Source organism: Tachysurus vachellii, chromosome 8, assembly GCF_030014155.1.
Source record: "Tachysurus vachellii isolate PV-2020 chromosome 8, HZAU_Pvac_v1, whole genome shotgun sequence".
Taxonomy (NCBI): Eukaryota; Metazoa; Chordata; class Actinopteri; order Siluriformes; family Bagridae; genus Tachysurus; species Tachysurus vachellii.
Window position 1 is genome coordinate 7456367 of NC_083467.1, and position 20171 is coordinate 7476537.

At 41.7% G+C, this 20171-nt stretch overlaps 1 protein-coding gene across 2 annotated transcripts in view; it reads left to right on the forward strand.

Moving 5' to 3' along the window:
• il1rapl1a (interleukin 1 receptor accessory protein-like 1a) overlaps positions 1-20171 on the forward strand; it is a 132637-nt gene that overhangs the window by 78047 nt on the left and 34419 nt on the right. For both annotated transcript variants that reach the window (XM_060877255.1, XM_060877257.1), the window contains exons 3-6: positions 1663-1948; positions 5435-5621; positions 6235-6388; positions 17593-17667. In XM_060877255.1, coding sequence (XP_060733238.1) covers positions 1663-1948; positions 5435-5621; positions 6235-6388; positions 17593-17667 — 702 coding nt within the window. The remainder of the gene's footprint in view (positions 1-1662; positions 1949-5434; positions 5622-6234; positions 6389-17592; positions 17668-20171) is intronic.

Below are 20171 nucleotides of genomic sequence, written 5' to 3' on the forward strand. Positions count from 1 at the left end.
TTCATTCTGTATGAGTGGGAGTCCAGCAAAACTGCACTTTTCTTTCTCGAACGTCAGTGCATCTCTCTTCCACATTTTACATCACAGCCTTTCTATCAAAACATGTGTTTTCCAGCATGAGCGGAGTTATTTTACTGAGCTAGTGTAGGGCAAGTATCAGGCACAGTATCACTAGAGCTACATCTCTCTCGCTCTCTCTCTCTCTCTCTCTCTCCCTGGCTCTCATTTCATGACAAATAATGCGTCATTTGTGTTGCTAAGCCTTATGTAACAAATTAGGAGCTGTATTTAGAGCTGAAGTGTGAGCAGTGAGGAGTTAATGGCAGAATTTCTGCTGAATTGCTTAGAAAGTTGTGCTTTTGTGCTCTGCAGAGCTCGCTCAGAAGAGAGGCATGTTTCTGTCATCGATTTGCTCTGACTTTAAACTGTATTAGGTTTAGCTTCAGTTCTCCCAAACTCAGACACAGATTTTTTTGAATGGGACAGTGATGAGACGAGTCTCTATTATTATTGAATCTGCAGTTTACTGATACTGTTATATCAAGGGCATCATAAGGACTATTCATGACTATCCATCTCACTGATATATATATGCCTGTGATCTAATAAGTGTTGAGTCTTGTGTAAAAGACTGGTTTGGTTACTCTAACTCTAACCTTTTCAATCTTTCCATTTTTATGCATTGCATTTTATTAGTAGAAACCTTTACGTTGCTTTTCCATGTTTATGGTATACTATAGATTAAGTGTATCTCAATGTATTTTTATTTATTTATTTTGAATGAAGACACTTTCGTTACCTTTAGCTACTCGGACCTCAATCCGGCAGCAAAAGATTTCAACGTTTACATTTTTATGGCATTTGGCTGGTGCACTTATGCACCACGACTTACAAAAATGCTTTTAAAGTCTCTGTCAATGAATACACACATCAACACTGTTCAGGATATCAAAACACTATTTGGAATACGAGTAATAAAAACACTACTTAGAATTCTACATGCAGTAGAACGTTCAGCTAAAAAGGAACGTTCAGGAGTTAGATATTTAACACAACACAATTTCCGCACATTGCTGTGAATGGTCTCATCTGAATAACCTGAATCTTCCACTTACTGAAGATTTACTGAAGATGTTTTGACCCAGTTCTCATCCACTATCCAGTGGATTTCTTTACTTGTCTGCTATGGATTTAAAGCTAAGAACTCAAACATGACGCTGATGCTCATACTGGAGATGGTTTTCAAAACGCTCAGTGCTGATTGACTTTATAGTGTACATTTGTTAAAGAGTCTCAGAGACTCAGTCTGGTTTCTCTCAACGGTTTCTTCAGTATGCCGACCTAGAGAACACGGCAGTGGTGGTGCAAGCAGTTAAGACTCTGGCTTGTTTATCTGATGATCAGGGTTCAAGCCCCAGCGCTACCACTATTGGGCCCTTAAGTAAGGCCCTTAACCCTCACAACTCCAGGGGTGCTGTATAATGGCTAACTCTGCACTCAGACTCTAACTGAAAAATAAACATGGAAATCTTTCTCCAAGTATATTTTGAAATCATGTGACTAACTAAAGATTTAAATACAGGCCGATATTAATATTAACAAATTGCACCATTCAGATATAGCAATCTTTCTTTCTTTGTATTTTTGTGTGTGTGTGTGTAGTGGATGGCTGTACGGACTGGTCAGTGGACTATCTGAAGTACCGTGTGCTGCACGGAGAACCTGTGCGGATCAAGTGCGCTCTGTTTTACGGCTACATCCGGGCGAACTACTCACAAGCCCAGAGCTCAGGTCTCAGTCTGATGTGGTACCGCAGCTCGGGGCTCGGTCACGGTGACTTCGAGGAGCCCATCTCATTCAACGGCCTGCGCATGAGCAAAGAGGAGGACGCCATCTGGTTCAGACCTGCTGAACTGCAGGATGCCGGCCTCTACTCCTGCGTGCTGAGGTGAGACTGAATCACACACACACACACACACACACACACACACGTATGTGCTCACATGGCTTTTTGATTATGTGCTTAGCATCTCATGCAACATGCATGTAAGCGCTCGGATGATCAGAGACGCATGGCTGAGAGGAATAATAAAAAAATCAACATGCTTGTGTGTGTGTGTCATGTAGTTTATGTATGTGCTATGTGTGTATTATGTCTATAATGTCTTCAAGCAATCATGCAAAAAATACAAATAAAAATTTGTCCATTATTTATTTGCTGCAAATAATGTACAAATGGAAAAAATTAGTCATATTACATTGTTTATTATTCATAAACAAATAATGCTTTTTATAAAATAGACATTTTCAAAATCTTTGACCCATAAGAGGAGAAAAAAGTTAGAATTATGCTTATCGACGTGAGCATAAATCTGCCGTATATTTGCATGTGTGAGTGAGTGTGTGTATGTGGGTGTTATTTAGTAAAGGAGTGACTGAGTGCGGTGAGACAGCAGAGGACAGAGGGAAGCTCAGTCACCCATCAATCACACGCTGATGCTCTGGCTCGGCTCAGGAGCTCTGAGGCCTCTCGCTGGCTCGGGTGTCCTTCTGCTTAAGCTTAAATCTGATAATCTGCTCATCATGACCACATTAGCATCATGGAATGTCACTTTCAATCTTGCGAGTGTGTATTTGTGTGTGTGTGTGTGTGTGTCTATCTGTCTGTCTGTCTGCATGTGTGTATATGTGTGTGTGTCTGTCTGGCTGCATGTGTGTGTGTATGTGTGTGTCTGTCTGCATGCGTGTATGTGTGTGTGTCTGTCTGGCTGCATGTGTGTGTGTCTGTGTGTCTGTCTATTTATGCAGGTAGGTATGTGAATAGATTTTTTTTAAATATTGCTTTAAACATCACTTTCATCATCATTTTCATATAACATTAACTTTGTAAGTGCAACCAGGAAGATTTACACTAGTGTTTCAGAGGATGACCAGGTCAGGGAGCAAATAACGAAATGGTAGCAAGATGTGGTAGAGAATTACAGCTTCGATCCTTTCAGTAAATACCTCTACCGGCTTGAGGAACGTTATTGATTTCATAATATGTTTCAGATGTGCAGGCTTGTTTTGCTATATAAAAAAAATAGTTTTATATATAATAGAATCCTTAGCCAATCGATGTGCAGTTTGCATGCTAATTTATGTAGATCCTCTATGCTAATACTGTACATGCTAATCTGGACAACATACACATCTATATGTAATAGATGCGTATTGTTTAATAGCCCTTATCCTCTAATGTGTCTATAATCTGTCTGCCTACCACAGAGTATACTGTATATACTCATGCTGTAAGATCACTGAAATTAGCAATATAAGCAATATAAAGAGTCATCAGTTAAACCAAAGCAGCTTTCCCTTTCTTTCACTGCGGGTGTTCATTTCAATCACTTGAGACTCTTGTGCTCATTTTATTCAGAATATTATTTTGACATCTTTTAGGCATTAAACACAAGGGATCATTTTGTTAACAGTTTGAAAACAACAAAAGGATTCTTTGAGACATGTTTTGAAAGCGTCTCTCCAAGTAAAGAGTAGTCTATAATTAAAAGTAGAGAAATAAAGAAGATGGGACATAGTGAGAGAGAGAGAGAGAGAGAGAGAGAGAGAGAGAGAGAGAGAGAGAGAGAGAGAGAGAGAGAGAGAGAGATGGATGGATGGATGGATGGATGGATGGATAGATAGAGCCTCAGAGAGAGATAGATAGATTGATAGAAAGGGCTTTAAAGAGAGAGAGAGAGAGAGAGAGAGAGAGAGAGAGATGGATGGATGGATGGATGGATGGATGGATGGATGGATAGATAGAGCCTCAGAGAGAGATAGATAGATTGATAGAAAGGGCTTTAAAGAGAGAGAGAGAGAGAGAGAGAGAGAGAGAGAGAGAGAGAGAGAGAGAGAGAGAGAGATGGATGGATGGATGGATGGATAGATAGAGCCTCAGAGAGAGATAGATAGATTGATAGAAAGGGCTTTAAAGAGAGAGAGAGAGAGAGAGAGAGAGAGAGAGAGAGTGAGAGAGAGATAGATAGAGTCTCAGAGAGAGAGATAGATAGATAGATAGATAGATAGATAGATAGATAGATAGATAGATAGATAGATAGATAGATAGATAGATAGAACCTCAGAGATAGATAGATAGATAGATAGATAGATAGATAGATAGATAGATAGATAGATAGATAGATAGATAGATAGAGCCTCAGAGAGAGAGAGATAGATAGATAGAGCCTCAGAGAGATAGATAGATAGATAGATAGATAGATAGATAGATAGATAGATAGATAGATAGAGCCTCAGAGATAGATAGATAGATAGATAGATAGATAGATAGATAGATAGATAGATAGATAGATAGATAGAGCCTCAGAGATAGATAGATAGATAGATAGATAGATAGATAGATAGATAGATAGATAGATAGATAGATAGATAGATAGATAGATAGATATAGCCTCAGAGAGATAGATAGATAGATTGATAGAAAGAACTTGAGATAGAGAGAGAAAGAGAAAGACAGAGAGAGAGAGAGAGAGAGAGAGAGAGAGAGAGAGAGAGAGAGAAGGTTAAAGCAGTGTGCAGAGTCTAAATCCCCCATTTTTAGTGCACAGTGTGTGTTATATAGTTGAAGTGTGCGTACACTTCTCCGACCGGTGCTTGTGTGAGGACACAAGTACATGAACACAGTAATGAGTGTGAGGTCATATCTTTATCAGAATGATGTCACAAGCTACAAAAAGGATGAGGGCCTCCAACAGTGTGAAGTCTGCAAGGCAGCAGGTAACTGAATAAAATCATGTCATTTTAGCTTTCTGGAGCCATAGAGGGTTTTTTTTCTCAGTTACTGGGATTTTAGTTACTGTGAAGATTAAGGCTACATTTAGCTTTAGTGCTACTGCAGTATGAATTAGCTGCATTAAAGATGACATCAGTGGAAGGTCCTCATACGGAAAGTAAGTCAAGAGAAAAGAAAAGGGAACGAGTGCCAGGTTGCTGTATTAACATATAGAATTGCATTTCCTGTAACATGAACCATGTGTTTAATGAAAGCAGCAGATTGGTCACATAAAAGCTAATAAACTGGAAGCCACCCATGAGATCATTTGCATGATTCTTAGCGGGGGTAACTAGCTTTGCCTCATTGTTAGCCATGCTAGCAAGCACAATTAGCATTTCTTTATTTAAGCACCGGTGCGGATTTTCTGCTCCCCGAGCGAGGTCAGGTTTAATCGGCTGAACTCAGCTGTGAACAAAAGTCCTTCAACGACTGGTTTTTAAATGTTCAATTATTTAATAACTGAGTAGAGTTTAAACTGCAGATTTAAGCCGGTTATCACACCAATTTAAAAAAGAATTCATGTATTCATGCAGTGGGAATCCTTATACGTGGAGCAGTGTGTGGTTGAGTGTGAAGTGTGTTTCATTCTGGCTTTAACAGGAACTCGACGTTCTGCATGAAGGTGTCCATGACTCTGCTGGTGGCTGATAATGACACAGCGGTCTGTTATAACTCCAAACTGCGCTACACAGAGAAGGCCGAGCTGGGCAAGAGCAAGGACATTTCCTGCCCTGATATCCAGGACTTCATCCAGCCTGGCCAGGAGCCACAGATAACGTGGTATAAGGTAGAGTGTTGAGTGTGTTTGCCTTCTAGCTGTCATTGTTCTCTTTATGCTTGATAGGTTTATTGTATTCTCTCCCTCTCTCTCCCTCTCTCTCTCTCTCTCTCTCTCTCTCTCTCTCTCTCTCTCTCTCTCTCTCTCTCCGTCTCCTCTCTCTCTCTCTCCGTCTCCTCTCTCTCTCTCTCTCCGTCTCCTCTCTCTCTCTCTCTCTCTCTCTCTCTCTCTCTCTTTTCTCTCTTCTCTCTCTCTCTCTCTCCTCTCTCTCTCTCTCTCTCTCTCTCTACTCTCTCTCCCTTCTCTCTCTCTCTCTCTCTCTCTCTCTCTCTCGCTCTCTCCTCTCTCTCTACTCTCTCTCCTCTCTCTCTCTCTCCTCTCTCTCTACTCTCTCTCCTCTCTCTCTCTCCTCTCTCTCTACTCTCTCTCCCTTCTTCCTCTCTCTCTCTCTTCTCTCTCTCTCTCCTCTCTCTCTTCTCTCTCTCTCCCTTCTTCCTCTCTCTCTCCTCTCTTTCTCTCTTCTCTCTCTCTCTCTCTCTCTCTCTCTCTCTCTCTCTCTCTCTCTCTCTCTCTCTCTCTCTCTCTCTCTCTCTCTCTCTCTCTCTCTAATTCGGATGAACAGGAGTGCAGTGAGTGGCAGTGGAGGCCGAGTATACTGCAGTCTGGAGACACTCTCTCCATCCAGGAGGTGACGGAGGATGACATTGGGAACTATACCTGCGAGCTGCCCTTCGCCGGTTTCGTCGTGCGCCGAACAACTTACCTGAGTGTGACAGGTAATACTATGATGTGTATAATTTCCTGTACAGCACCACACTTTTTTTAGGTGAGTCACCTGATACATTCTTTAGTCCCATGATAGATATAACAGGATAGTTAGCACTCATGAAGATGGCTACGGTGAGAACGGGGAAGAATGGGCTAGAACAGATTAATGTATGTATTTAATACGCTGTGCTTCTCCCCTCTTGAGGCTGTTTAATAAAGCGATTTCAGGGTGCTGTGTCTTCATAACGTTAACTGCAGTGATAAAGCACTTCATTATAGAGCTGTGACAGCACAGCAGACCCACTTTACTGCACTCGCATGCACACACACTTAACTTCCATTATTTCTGTGACCTTCCAGCTGCTCATGCGCACACATACACACCCACACTTTTCTGCAGACGCATGCGCATGCTTCGCTTTATCTCTGTCATCCATTAAATCGAAATTCGTGCCAGTAAGAACCGCACAATTAATTGGATATTAAATGGTCGGGTGCAATTAGCTAATCATGAAAGGCATTGGCCAGTGTATTCGGTTTGTAGTGTGTTCACTGCATCAGAATTAATCACGCCAGCATTACTCAGCAAATGATCTATAGAACAAACCACAGCCGCTATTGATGAGCGTGCGGGGAGTCCAGTGACCAGCAGCAGATGTTCCTGTTGAGTGTTCTGATAAATCACAGCCATTCGCCTGGTCCATATTAGTCTTCTTCTGAGCAGTCTACTCAAATGTGCATAATCTGTTCACTGCAATCGCATCAGTCAAAAAAAAAAAAAAAAAATCGCACTTGGCAATCTGGGCTTAGCTGAGCAGTCAGTTATGGACTTAATCATTGCTGATTATTGAAGTGTAATAGAGTTTGTAAAGGTCAAAAAAGTTTTCCATAAACATTCTGAGTTACTCAAATCATTATTCAGTTTCTTTACATACCAGCACTTTACAGGCATGGACCTGAGTTTAATACGCTTTTGTAAAGAAAATAAAACGATGAGGATGATGAACTTAATGAAGATGTTTATTTCAGCGTAGCAATGACAAAATACATGAAGTACTTTGGGTTCGTCGGAGTCAAGAAGTCACCTTTAATTGGTACACAGGTTCACGTATATCTCGGCTTGGTATCGTTACACGTGTCACGTATATCCTTTTGTTTAGTGACGGTCCTTATGTCCTGCTGCTGCTCCCATACTACCAATTAATCAAGGTTATTCATTTAGAGTTCTAAACGTATTGACTTTGATACTTAAGCCTTTTTGGGAATGAACTCTTTCTGATGTGGATCTTGGAATGGAATCTAGGTGTTAAACAATCTGTTAATTCTTACACTTTTAACCAGATTAATCTCAGTAAGAAATGATGCATATGTTATGTTTAATCAAGGCACATTTCTAAGCGTAGCGAGATCTTGGTCTTGGTCGGTCACTTAACTGTGGAGTTAATCATCACTGACTTACAGTGGAAGAGAATTTGAGTTACAGAATGTATAAAAGTCACAGCATACAGGTTTTTATATGATTTTAATTTACACAGAGGTGTCAGCATTTGATATTTACAGCATTGATCAGACACCCTTATATTCAGAGCGACTTACATTATCGCATTTATATACATCTGCGCAATTGAGGCTTAAGGGCCTTGCTCAGGGGCTCAACAGTGGCAGCTTGGTGGACCTGGGATCGAACTCACAACCTTCCGATTGGTAGCCCAACACCTTAACCATTAGGCTACCACAGATATGTGTGTCATACAAATTAAATACAAATACAACTACCCTGGATTCTACATCTGGACTCGCAAGCCTTAATTTAATGTCTGCTCATTCTGGTTATTACCCTCGTTTGTTTCCTGATTGTAGTCTCATCCTTGAAATACATCGCCTGATCATTTGCCTTATTCTGAATTCTGTCTTTAACATTGTACTTTGGATTTGTTTGTGTGTGCCAGACTTTACTTTTAATCAAATTAAATTCAAAGTAACTGTCATCATGTCTACCGCCTGACAAGTAGAAGACAATATATCGGTGTTGAAGGTCACTGTCTTGACACACACAAAGACTTATCATGTGATCTTTATGTGCTTTAATAACCCCATATACACCCAGTGAGCAGTTTATTAGCAACACTACTCTAATACTGGGCAAAGTCTCCCTTTACTCGCAAAACAGCCTCAATTATTCAAGCTCTGGATCCTACAAGATGTTTGAAAAATCCTTGTTGAGATGATTGTATTACACATTTCCTGTAGATTTTTTAGGTCCTGTGAGTCTCCTGTTCGACCACATTCCTAATGTGATCTACTGGATTCAGGTCTGGTGACTGGGAAGAACACTGAAGTACACTGAAGTACACATTGTCATGTTCATGAGACCAGTTTTAGATGGCTTTTGCTTTGACGTCATCAAGGGGGATGTGATATCTTGGGGTTTTTTTACACCTGGTCACTTCATGCGTTTTCTGTGATCAGATAGCTATCCGATGGTATAAAGATCAGGTCTAAATGCCCTCCGAAACATTTTCGAGACGGATATAAATCCGATGGTTCAAACCACTTCAGCAGGTGGTCTGGGACGCATTTCAGATGAAACTGGACAGGTGTAAATGAATGTGGTTGTTCAAGCCACATACGTCAGCGCTATACTCCTCCCAAACAGAAGTACGTCACTCGCAACTGACTCACGAGTCGTGCATCGTGCCTGAAACGGAAATGAGGTAAAATATATTTGCATTTTGGGCAGGAATAGAAAATTGATATCCGATTCGCCGAGACGCGTTTATGTGGCCCAATGTAAACGGAACAGTTTTAACAAATCAGGCCTTGGCTAAGTGATCACAAGGTTGTGAGTTCAAATCCCAGGTCTACCAAACTACCACTGAGCAAGATCCTCAAATGATCAGTTGTATAAAATGTCATCATGCTGGAATTACACGAGGGTAAACTGTGGCCATGAAGAGATGTAACTGATCAGCAATAGTACTAAAAAATGCTTAAAGCACACAGAAGAATTAAAATGTCTTGGCAGTAATTCGGCTCGCCATATTTGGAGAAAGAAGGGATGTTAATATGATGGCGTAAACATCGGAGCACGGCGATAGGAGCTCATTACTATTGGACTGTTGCTTTGTAGATGGAGTATTATGCTTCAGTGACAGAAACATGACTGGAGCAACATTATAGGACATATTAGAGGAGATTTTTTTTTTTCATCTGCCAAGAAACTGTATCTGGGGAAAAGATGAATGTTTTAACAAAACAACAAGCCCAAACACAGAGCCAAAATAATTCACTGATTTCAAAAATGAAGGTGAAGCCAAACTCCTGCTTTTATTTATGGAGGGTTTTGAAACTGCAAGTCCGTTAAAGGGACACTCATATCCTTGGGGAATGGAAGACAATTTTCAAAGAGGAAAGGAGAAAAATTTTTACCACAATGCTCCATAAACCTAATTACTTCTTACCATAGATATCTTGAAGGCCAAATGCGTTATCCCTATCAACTTCTTATTTTTTTTTTTAAACACATCCGTTTTTCAACATACTTTTTTACTCATAATAATAAATTCAAAGTCAAAAGAAATTATGTGTAAGAATAAAGTGGATATATGAACTTGACTTATATCAATCTAAACTAACTAAATTAATTTATGCCACCAAAACAACTCTGACCCATCATGGCATGGACTGCACAAGACCTCCAAAGGTGTGCTGTGGTTTCTGAAATCAAGACGTTAGCTGCAGATACTTGGAACGAACTTAAGCACATCCCATAGATGCTCTGTCTGATTGAGATCTGGGGAATTTAGCGGCCAAGTCAACGCTCTTTGAACTCTTTGTCATGTTCCTCAAATCATCCCTGAACAATGTTCGCGGTGTGATTAGGGAACGCAATGTTGACGTGAAGGGGTTATTTATTTATTTATTTATTTATTTACCTGAACTCCTCGGGTCACGGGGAGCCTGTGCCTATCTCAGGCGTCATCGGGCATCAAGGCAGGATACACCCTGGACGGAGTGCCAACCCATCACAGGGCACACACACACTCTCATTCACTCACGCAATCACACACTACGGACAATTTTCCAGAGATGCCAATCAACCTACCATGCATGTCTTTGGACCGGGGGGAAAACGGAGTACCCGGAGGAAACCCCCGAGGCACGGGGAGAACATGCAAACTCCACACACACAAGGCGGAGATGTGAGGCGAACGTGCTAACCACTAAGCCACCGTGCCCCCCTTACTCATTCATTCATTCATTCATTCATCTTCTACCGCTTATCCGAACTACCTCGGGTCACGGGGAGCCTGTGCCTATCTCAGGCGTCATCGGGCATCAAGGCAGGATACACCCTGGAGGGAGTGCCAACCCATCGCAGGGCACACACACTCTCATTCACCCCTTACTCGACGTGCATAATTTCTTTTTTAAGAATGACCCGACCCGAGACAAACCCGAAAAAATTAGACCCAAGTCCGACCCGACCGGATTTTTTTTAACCCGACTGGACCCAAATGTTGCACACACCGATGCAGCCCTGCACGCACCAGTCAGACAGAAAAGTAACCGCTACAGCGTGGATTCAAAATTGATTGACAGGTCTGTTTCAACGAAAATTGGCTTACCGCCAGCCACACGATGTCGCAAGCAGTCTTGGCAAACAGAGTAGAGGTTAGAAAAAGACTCGAGTCGATGCACACACACGAGATACAGTAGTTTAGGTCTTCTCGGGTCCGTTCGGTAAAAACACATTCATTTTAAATTACCCGAGACCCGATGCCGCTATTATTATAAACCGAGGTACACGTGAAACTTTTCGGGTCGGGTCGGACCTCGGGTTTTCGGATCTAAGTGTACCCGTGAAGACCTCTACTACAGGTTTCAGCATGTGCACCCTAACTGGTCTGCGGATACACAGCAAGATGTGATGCACTGTGTGTTCTGACACTTTCTAGATCTTCTGTTGGATCAGAACAGAAAGGCTAGCCTTCACTCCCCATGCACATAAACGAGACTTGGGCACTCATGACTCTCTGGATGTTCTTTCACGAACCACTTTTGGTAGGTGCTACTGTAGCTTCTGCATCCAGGGAACACACAACATGCTGTATTGAGATGCTCTGCCCAGTCGTCTCGCCATCACAGTTTGGTCCTTGCCAAAGTCTCACTTTTACGCTTGCCCATTCTTCCGGCTTCCAACACATCATATATCCCACCCCTTGACAGGTGCCATTGTAATGATATAATCAGGGTTATTTATTATGCATTTCACACGTCAGTGGTTTTAATCTTACGGCTAATCAGCATATTTCCCCTGACTGTAGTAACTATGAAGAAACTAATAGGAAATATTTAGCTTTGAGAGTTCAAAGGGAGAGGGCATGGTGGCTTAGTGGTTAGCACGTTCGCCTCACACCTCCAGGGTTGGGGTTCGATTCCCGCCTCCGCCTTGTGTGTGTGGAGTTTGCATGTTCTCCCCGTGCCTCGGTGGTTTCCTCTGTGTACTCCGGTTTCCTCCCCCGGTCCAAAGACATGCATGGTAGGTTGATTGGCATCTCTGGAAAATTGTCCGTAGTGTGTGATTGCGTGAGTGAATGAGAGTGTGTGTGTGCACTGCGATGGGTTGGCACTCCGTCCAGGGTGTATCCTGCCTTGATGCCCGATGACACCTGAGATAGGCACAGGCTCCCCGTGACCCGAGGTAGTTCGGAGTGAGTGAGAGTGAGTTCAAAGGGATAAACGGGCTTTTAGGCAGAATCATTCAAGAAAATGAGATTGATATTCTAATTAATGGTGAAATTCTAGATGTTAAATTCTGCTATACATTCCTACCTTGCTCTGCTGGACCCTGTGATGTAAATTTATGACTGTACAAATGTAACTAATAAACTACAGTCATCTGCCTTTCTGTGAGCCATTTACCATACTGATGAATTCTGAACACACTGATGAACACACAAGGGAATTCATCTCTCCACAACCAGAAACTGTGTAAGTTCATGCTCCAATGGTTTCGCTGCTTGTAATCAAACAGATGGTCTGTGATTAACAGCAATAATCAACAGGTCCTGTGATCACGTGATCGGTAATACTAGACCAGGCGTACATACTGCCTGTGCTAGGATTGTGTGCAGTTTGTGCAGCCAGGCAGATTTTGTGGTAAGATCTGGATCACTGCAGCTTTATAAAGAGAGAAATGATGTTAGCATATGGCTGAGATTAGCTGAATATAGCCTGGTTTTCAAATGAAGTTTGTAATGTTCACAACGGTGTTATGTGCACGCATCTGTCGGAGTGCTGGATTGTGGCTCACGTCCAGTTATCGGCCACCTTTAACAGCAGGCATGCTTGCAGTAATTGCTCCGGTGGTTACTCAGTTCTCTTGGTTTTTTTTGGGTTTTTTTTTTTCCTTGTAAAGTCTGATGGCCTTCAGCCTGAGAAAAGTAACAGCTCAGAGACACAAAATGGATTTCTTGTTTTTGAGCACATGCTGACAATCTATTACTGCAAACATGATTTCAGACCTTCAGGCTTTGTGTGTGGGTGTGTTGGGTGTGTTGGGTGTATATGCAATGCATTACAAGAAATTCTAGAAACAATTCAAATTCAACATTTACATACTTAATCTAAATGACAATAAGATATCTCAGTAAAGGGAATGTATACACTGCTGCACACGTATGCACACTACACACACTTCACACACTACACACACTTCACACACTACACACTGGTGGAGAGTGTACTGAAGAAAGTCAATTATGGAGAAAACTGGATTAACATGTCACAATGAAGACAAAGATATCATGACTGTGTGTGTGTGTGTGTGTGTGTGTGTGTGTGTGTGGAGGGCACTGATATTATTAGGAGAGATAAATGTGAACAGAGATGACTGAGTATGATTGACTATCATTTCCAATCAAATTATAGACACACACACACACACACACACACACACACACACACACAGTCTCCTCACACACTCCTTCACTCACACAAACAACAAATGATCCACAATACACTGAGGAGATTACAACAAATCATCTCCCATTACATCTGACACTTCTGTGAATCACTCGTTTTTTAATGTGGCATACGCTCCACTTAAGACTGAATTTTATAGAGTTGGTGATTTTTTATTTCTTTTTTTTTCTCTAAATGAAAATAATCTAAAAAAAAAAAAATGTGTACCCGATAGAAATAGCGAGCGGAACTGAGGACTGAAATACGAAAACTCCGGTACCGAACTCGAGAACATTGATTTGTTACTAATTAAGGGATCTGTAGTCCTACTTATCAACACAACACTGCTTTAGTCTCTGCCACACTCAGAGTGTTAGGAGTCTAATTGCTTGTCTCTAAGCTTTACATGGGCGAAGATTCATGGAAACGGCACTTGCAAAGACGTGCGCTGATGTACTTACACATTTTTCTGTGTGAAAGCTATTTCAGATTACACAGTTTCCATGGCCACCTGTGTGGTGACCATGCCAACAGCAGATTGGGACTGGATGCTGTGCATGTGTATGGATGTGTGTGTGCACAAGAGGGGCCTGTGGAGGTGTGCCAAGGGTGATGCCAATCCTTTCTCTGATCCGCACACCTCAGCCCGACGGTGCCCACGCTACTGAATCACCATAGAAACAGGAAGCAAAGTGAAGACACTTTCACTCAACTTGGAGCTGTAGAAACTGCTTTGGCGAAGCAGATATTCGAGAGAACGCTGGAGATAAAGCGACACTAGAAAGAAATTCTCATTCTTTGGAGAGCAATCTTATTTTCAAATAGTGCGGCATTAGAAATAACTATTCCTGCTCTGGAGATACTGTAGGTCTGACGCTAGAGCACGACATCCTCTTCCTGCATGTTTACTGTCCTGTTTGTCACATGTACATATTTTCAGATTGGTGTTTGTTGTGTGCATGTGTGCTGATGAGGCAGGACACTTTTCCTGATGTTGGTTTGAGCTCAAGCAGGCTTCCCATGGTGCACTGGGGTTGTGATCACACATACTTTACACATGCTCACAACACCTTGCATCTGTTAAGTCTAATCAGGGCAAGGTGTGTGTGTGAGTGTGTGTGTGTAAGAGAGAAGAGAGAAGAGAGAGAGAGAGAGAGTCTGTGTCCTTAATCAGGGTGGAGTGTTATGTAATCATAATTAATTAAGGCTTAATTACAGAAGCTGCTAAATTCTTGCTAAGTGTCTAGGCCCTTGAGCTCACACACACACACACACTCACACACACACACGCACAGAGTGATGCTTGCACCATCAATTAATTTTTAATGTATCTCACTTGCGTGTCTCTCTTTCATCTTCTGATGTTTTTTTTTTTTTTTTTCCCAGTGTGTGTAGGTGTGTTTGTCAAGAACGCATGCACACGAGTAACTCTGCATATAAAGATCTTGCTGTGACAGTAAAACAGCTCGGCAGGATCAGAACGCTTCTCTAAAGTGGAACATATGCACTTCTGTCGGCCACAGCGTACTCCCCAAATAGCTCCTCATGTCTTTTGAAGCATCAAATGTGCCCTATTTTCTCTAGTATGCATCACAGTTAAAGGAAGTGCACAGCTTGTAGTGTTCTGCTTGGCATCTCAGCGGTGGGCTCACACCTTAGTTAAGCGTACGGCCGGTTTGCTCTGCGGTGTGGATCGGAGTGTGTGATTATGTTTAAGGGGTGTATTTAATCGTGTGGAGGACGGCGGGGCGTGTAGCTGGAATAGGTGTGTATAGATCCGCTGATGGAAAAGCATTGTAACAGCTTCAAGGGTTTGTGGCGACTTAGAGTTCAGATCTATTATTCACGCTGCACAGCACACACACTTCAGGGAAGCGTGCGCAATACACAGTAGAGACTGCGACTAAGAGACAGTTTATTTCGCCCTGGTGTGTGTGTGTGTAGGGGAAAAAGAGCTGTGAATCTCACAAGGAGTCTGTACTATAACACTTCTCCTACTCTCAGTCTGTCAGTCACAAACCGTATGAACAGTCTGAGTGTGGGTATGCATGTGTGTGCATGTTATAAAGACAGCTCACACACACACACACACACACACACACACACACACACAGGAGTAGAGGTTAAATAGAGGACCACTTTACTCCCCCCCTCCCATCCTTTTTTCTCGGTAGATTCCATCCTGCCGCGTCTAACCGCTCTCCCACAGTGCTGGCTCGCACTCCTCTATCTTCCTCTCCTCTACTTCTGCACGCCATCGCAGCCCCCCCCATCACACCCCTCCCTTGTTCCTGAGCCAGCCCACACTGCTTTTCCAGCTCTCTCACCAGGAATGACTGAGCGGACACATGAAAATCGTCTCGCTGTCCCCTCTCCCTTGGGGGATGGGGTTGTGCATTCATTATTAATGCATTATGTTGATGAGAACATTTAGCATATGGGCTCCATGCTTTGAGGGAGTGCTTATTAAGGAAATATGGATGTGTTTGCTGTGCTAATGTATTATTTCTCATTGGGTTGTAGCTACCGTTTCATTCGGAGATGCGCCGTGCTACTCCCTTTCCTTTCCTTTCCTTTCCTTTCTTTTCCTTTCCTTTCCTTTCTTTTCTTTTCCTTTCCTTTCTTTTCCTTTCCTTTCCTTTCCTTTCTTTTCCTTTCCTTTCCTTTCTTTTCTTTTCTTTTCTTTTCTTTTCTTTTCTTTTCTTTTCTTTTCTTTTCTTTTCTTTTCTTTTCTTTTCTTTTCTTTTCTTTTCTTTTCTTTTCTTTTCTTTCCTTTCCTTTCCTTTCCTTTCCTTTCCTTTCCTTTCCTTTCCTTTCCTTTCCTTTTCTTGTTACAGTAAAAATATCCAGTTTCAAGTGTAAATGCAGGAGCAGGAATAACAGCTTTAATTACTGTACGTAGCATAGTTGAAATCGGTGTGCTTTAGAATGCTCATTTTACTTGATCCCAATTTAAATGTAATATTTTCTATTTGACTGCACTACTTTACCCGAATTGTGTCCAATTACGGTTACGTCCCATGGGTGAGCCGCTGTGCGTAATAACAATTCTGTATTTTCCGGTCGTCCTCAGATAGACGATGAAATTGAGCTTTTTAATTTAGACTATCCTGAGAGAATTGTCTCATGTTTGACCTTTAAAACGTGAATATTGTTGCTTAAGTGTTTGTAATTTAACTAACATCATCTCAGGTTGTTTCTTGAAGGAGTGATTGAAGCAGAGAGACTGATTGAGAGAACATCGTCGCTTTAACGGCTCGAGGTAGCGTTGTAAATAAAAGCACGCCGATGACGTCTAAACTTGAGCAAGGCATGAAGTGTGTGTGTTTGTGTGTGTGTGTGTGTTGGATTGCGTTCTTCTTCCTGGAAAGTCTGTGCTGTGGGTCAGGGTTGTGATGAGAATATATTCCACCAGAGTAATTCATTAATTTGCTGCTTGCCAGCCGCCACTGGCCCAGACTAATCTGGCGGGAAGGGCCAGTGCGCTTTCTGCCGGCGAAGGAAAATTGGATTTTGGATGAGCGATCACACGGCTTAAAGCTCCACCAGTGCCCCCGTCTGTTAACCACACACCACATCACACACACTCTCAGCTCAGAGGCAGTCTGGAGATACGAACACGACCCATACACCGGTGCCTATAATACACCTGCTCTAATTTCCTCTCTCTTCTCCATCACGTTCGGTTCGTTCACACACGTACGCACACCTGCAATCCTCCGAACTCACACATCCCGTACCCACCACAGATTACAACAGGCACACAAGCGAATGCACAAGGAGTTAAGCATTTGGTCATATTTGCATGTGCTCGAATGACTGTAACTGAACAAATAAGACTGGAGACTGGAGTCTCGAGAGAGGGAGAACGAGAGAAAGCGAGAGAGAGAGAGAGAGAGAGAGAGAGCAGGACACACACACACAGAGGAAGAGAGAGAGAAAGAGTGCTGAGCTGGGCTGGAGGGAATGACCTGTAATTTGCAGACTGCCTACGCAGCAAGAGAGATTCTGAAGCGATGATAGCGAGTGTGTGTGTGTGACAGCGTGTGTTAGAAATGGACAGAGAGAAGCACAGCATAAATATCTGTGGCATATTTGTGTGTGATTTAGATGCACTTGGTTATATAAAGGAGGCAGTACAATGTGATTCTGATGGCCAGTCTAACTCTTTGTGTGTGTGTGTGTGTGTGTGTGTGTGTGTGTGTGTGTGTGTGTGTGTGTGTGTGTGTGTGTGTGTGTTTTACAGCTCCTCTGACTGAAGAACCTCCGAAGATCCTTTTCCCATCTGAAAACAAACTCCTCACCATAGACATGCAGATAGGTAAGAGTGACTTCTATCTATCTATCTATCTATCTATCTATCTATCTATCTATCTATCTATCTATCTATCTATCTATCTGTCACAAACATTAGTGATGTAAGTAAGTGATTGTTTTTTGTGTAACAAGGTTAAAGTTAAACATAGGCATAACATTATATAGTGAGTGAGAGAGAGAGTGAGAGAGAGTGAGAGAGACAGAGAGAGAGAGAGAGAGAGAGAGAGAGAGAGAGAGAGAGAGAGAGAGAGAGAGAGTATGATGAGCTAACCAAAGGTTAGACAGCTGTATTAATAGCCCAGTGTGGAGTGAGATTTCTGTTTGCCTTCACAGCAGCATTGTGTGTTCATGTGTAGGATTGGGAATCTCTAGTGACCTCACAATCTGATGCGATTTTCATTCAGTGTCACAGTGTCTTTATAAATAGATTCTTTATGCATCTTAATGCATCCTGATTTCTCATTTCTGTAGCCTACGTTCTGATTTTCTTTCAGTGTGCTGCATTTTAAACACCCTGCAAAATCGATTCTTCCATGCACACTATTTACCAATTTTTACCTAAATTGATTGAATTGTCTAGGTTAAGAGAGAGAGAGAGAGAGAGAGAGAGAGAGAGAGAGAGAGAGAGAGAGAGAGAGAGTCGCGGGGGTAAAAGCAGACCCACATGCAGGATAGCGTAAAAATAAACAGGATTTATTAACTAAAAAACATGAAACAAGGATGCAGACAATGGCAGATGGGGAGAGAGAGACAGATGGGGAGAGAGAGAGAGAGAGAAAGAGAGAGACAGAGAGACAGACAGAGAGAGAGATAGAGAGACAGACGGCGAGAGAGAGACAGGCGGCGAGAGAGAGACAGACGGAGAGAGAGAGACAGACGGAGAGAGAGATACAGACAGAGAGCGAGAGATACAGACAGAGAGAGAGACAGACGGAGAGAGAGATACAGACAGAGAGAGAGAGATACAGACAGAGAGAGAGATACAGACAGAGAGAGAGATACAGACAGAGAGAGAGAGAGATAAAACAAGCATTTACATCATTTCAGGTTTTAGGAGGTGTTAGAATATTATTAGATGTACAGTCAGGGGCTGCCTGTTGGCAGTGCAGTTTGTGAAATCAGCCGGTTGGTGGATTTTTGTTGATCAGACGATTGGGGTTCAAGCCCCAGCACTGCCAAGCTGTCACTGTTGGGCCCTTGAGCTGCAGTAAAAAAATAAAAATAAAAAAACATTAGAGTAAATCATTTAGATTCAGTTGTCTAAGGCTCTGGGTGGAGATTTTCTGTGTGTTTGGACATGTCTGTGTAACAGGAGAGGAACAACATCGTATTTAATTATTTTCTCATCATCATCATCATCATCATCATCATCATCATCATCATCATTAAATTATTTGTATGTGTTAAATTTGACAAAATTGATGTAGAAATTTGACCTGAAATATTACTGATGTTAATTTCATACTTAGCTATGAGATAACGTTTCTCCAGGACCTTTGTGTTACATAAAACAACGCAGAGCTACAGAAAACTAAAAACAACATAGCGCTAAAGACTAAAAGCTAGCGCAAACTATATCAAACATAAACAGTAAGAAGGTTGTAAATATATTTACATTTGCAATAGCAGCATCGAATTCTTGTTGTTGTGTTCAACAGTTTTTCTCAATCAATTTGGCTTAATTTATCATTGAAACAGTCGTAACTTTCTCTAAACTATACAGTAAGTCTAATCGTCACAACTGTTTTTTTTTGTCAGATTATCAGATCTGCAAAATGTATTAACACACCCAAAACATTCCGTTCACGCTTCAAAACCTAGTTATTGTGTTTAGTAAAATGACCAGAGTCACTGGTCAGTACTGTAGTGTACAGAAAGTAATCATATTCACATTTGTGTCTATACAATGTTGTATTGTTGTATCAGTGTGTTGGATTTAAAGAGAAAATTCCCTCTGGTGTGTCTATTTTAACACATTTTTTCATTTGTAAAGTCATATACAAGTTTATTTTCCAGAAACATTTAGCAAGCGATGGCCCACACGATAAAAGATTGTTTAGAAGTGTATGACAATTTCACAGAGAATCGACTCCCGATCGCTTTTGATCAGCGAGCCTTGTGCATTTAGTTATTGTGCAAATTCTAGACAGTTAAACTTGCTCTTTTGCTGGTTTGCCAAAACCTGTGCAGTTTGCTTAAATATATAAGTAATTCAAATCTGGTGTGAACAAGAAATGAACTGTTCAGAGGTTTAAACTTGTTTTGAGAGAATTGAAGAATCAAGTGATTGAGCGATTGAAAAGCTATATTGAGATCAAAAGTATTTTACCTGGACACAACAAAAGTGAAGGATGTCTGCCTGAGGTCAGTCTGAACGTATGGGCGGAGCTTATTAGCAAATATCAAGAGTTTTGCTAACTCTGAGAAAAATATATTAAGATTTTTTTCTTAAAAAAAAAAAAAAAAAGATCAGGTGGTTAAGGCTGTGGGTTGTTGATCTGAGGATCA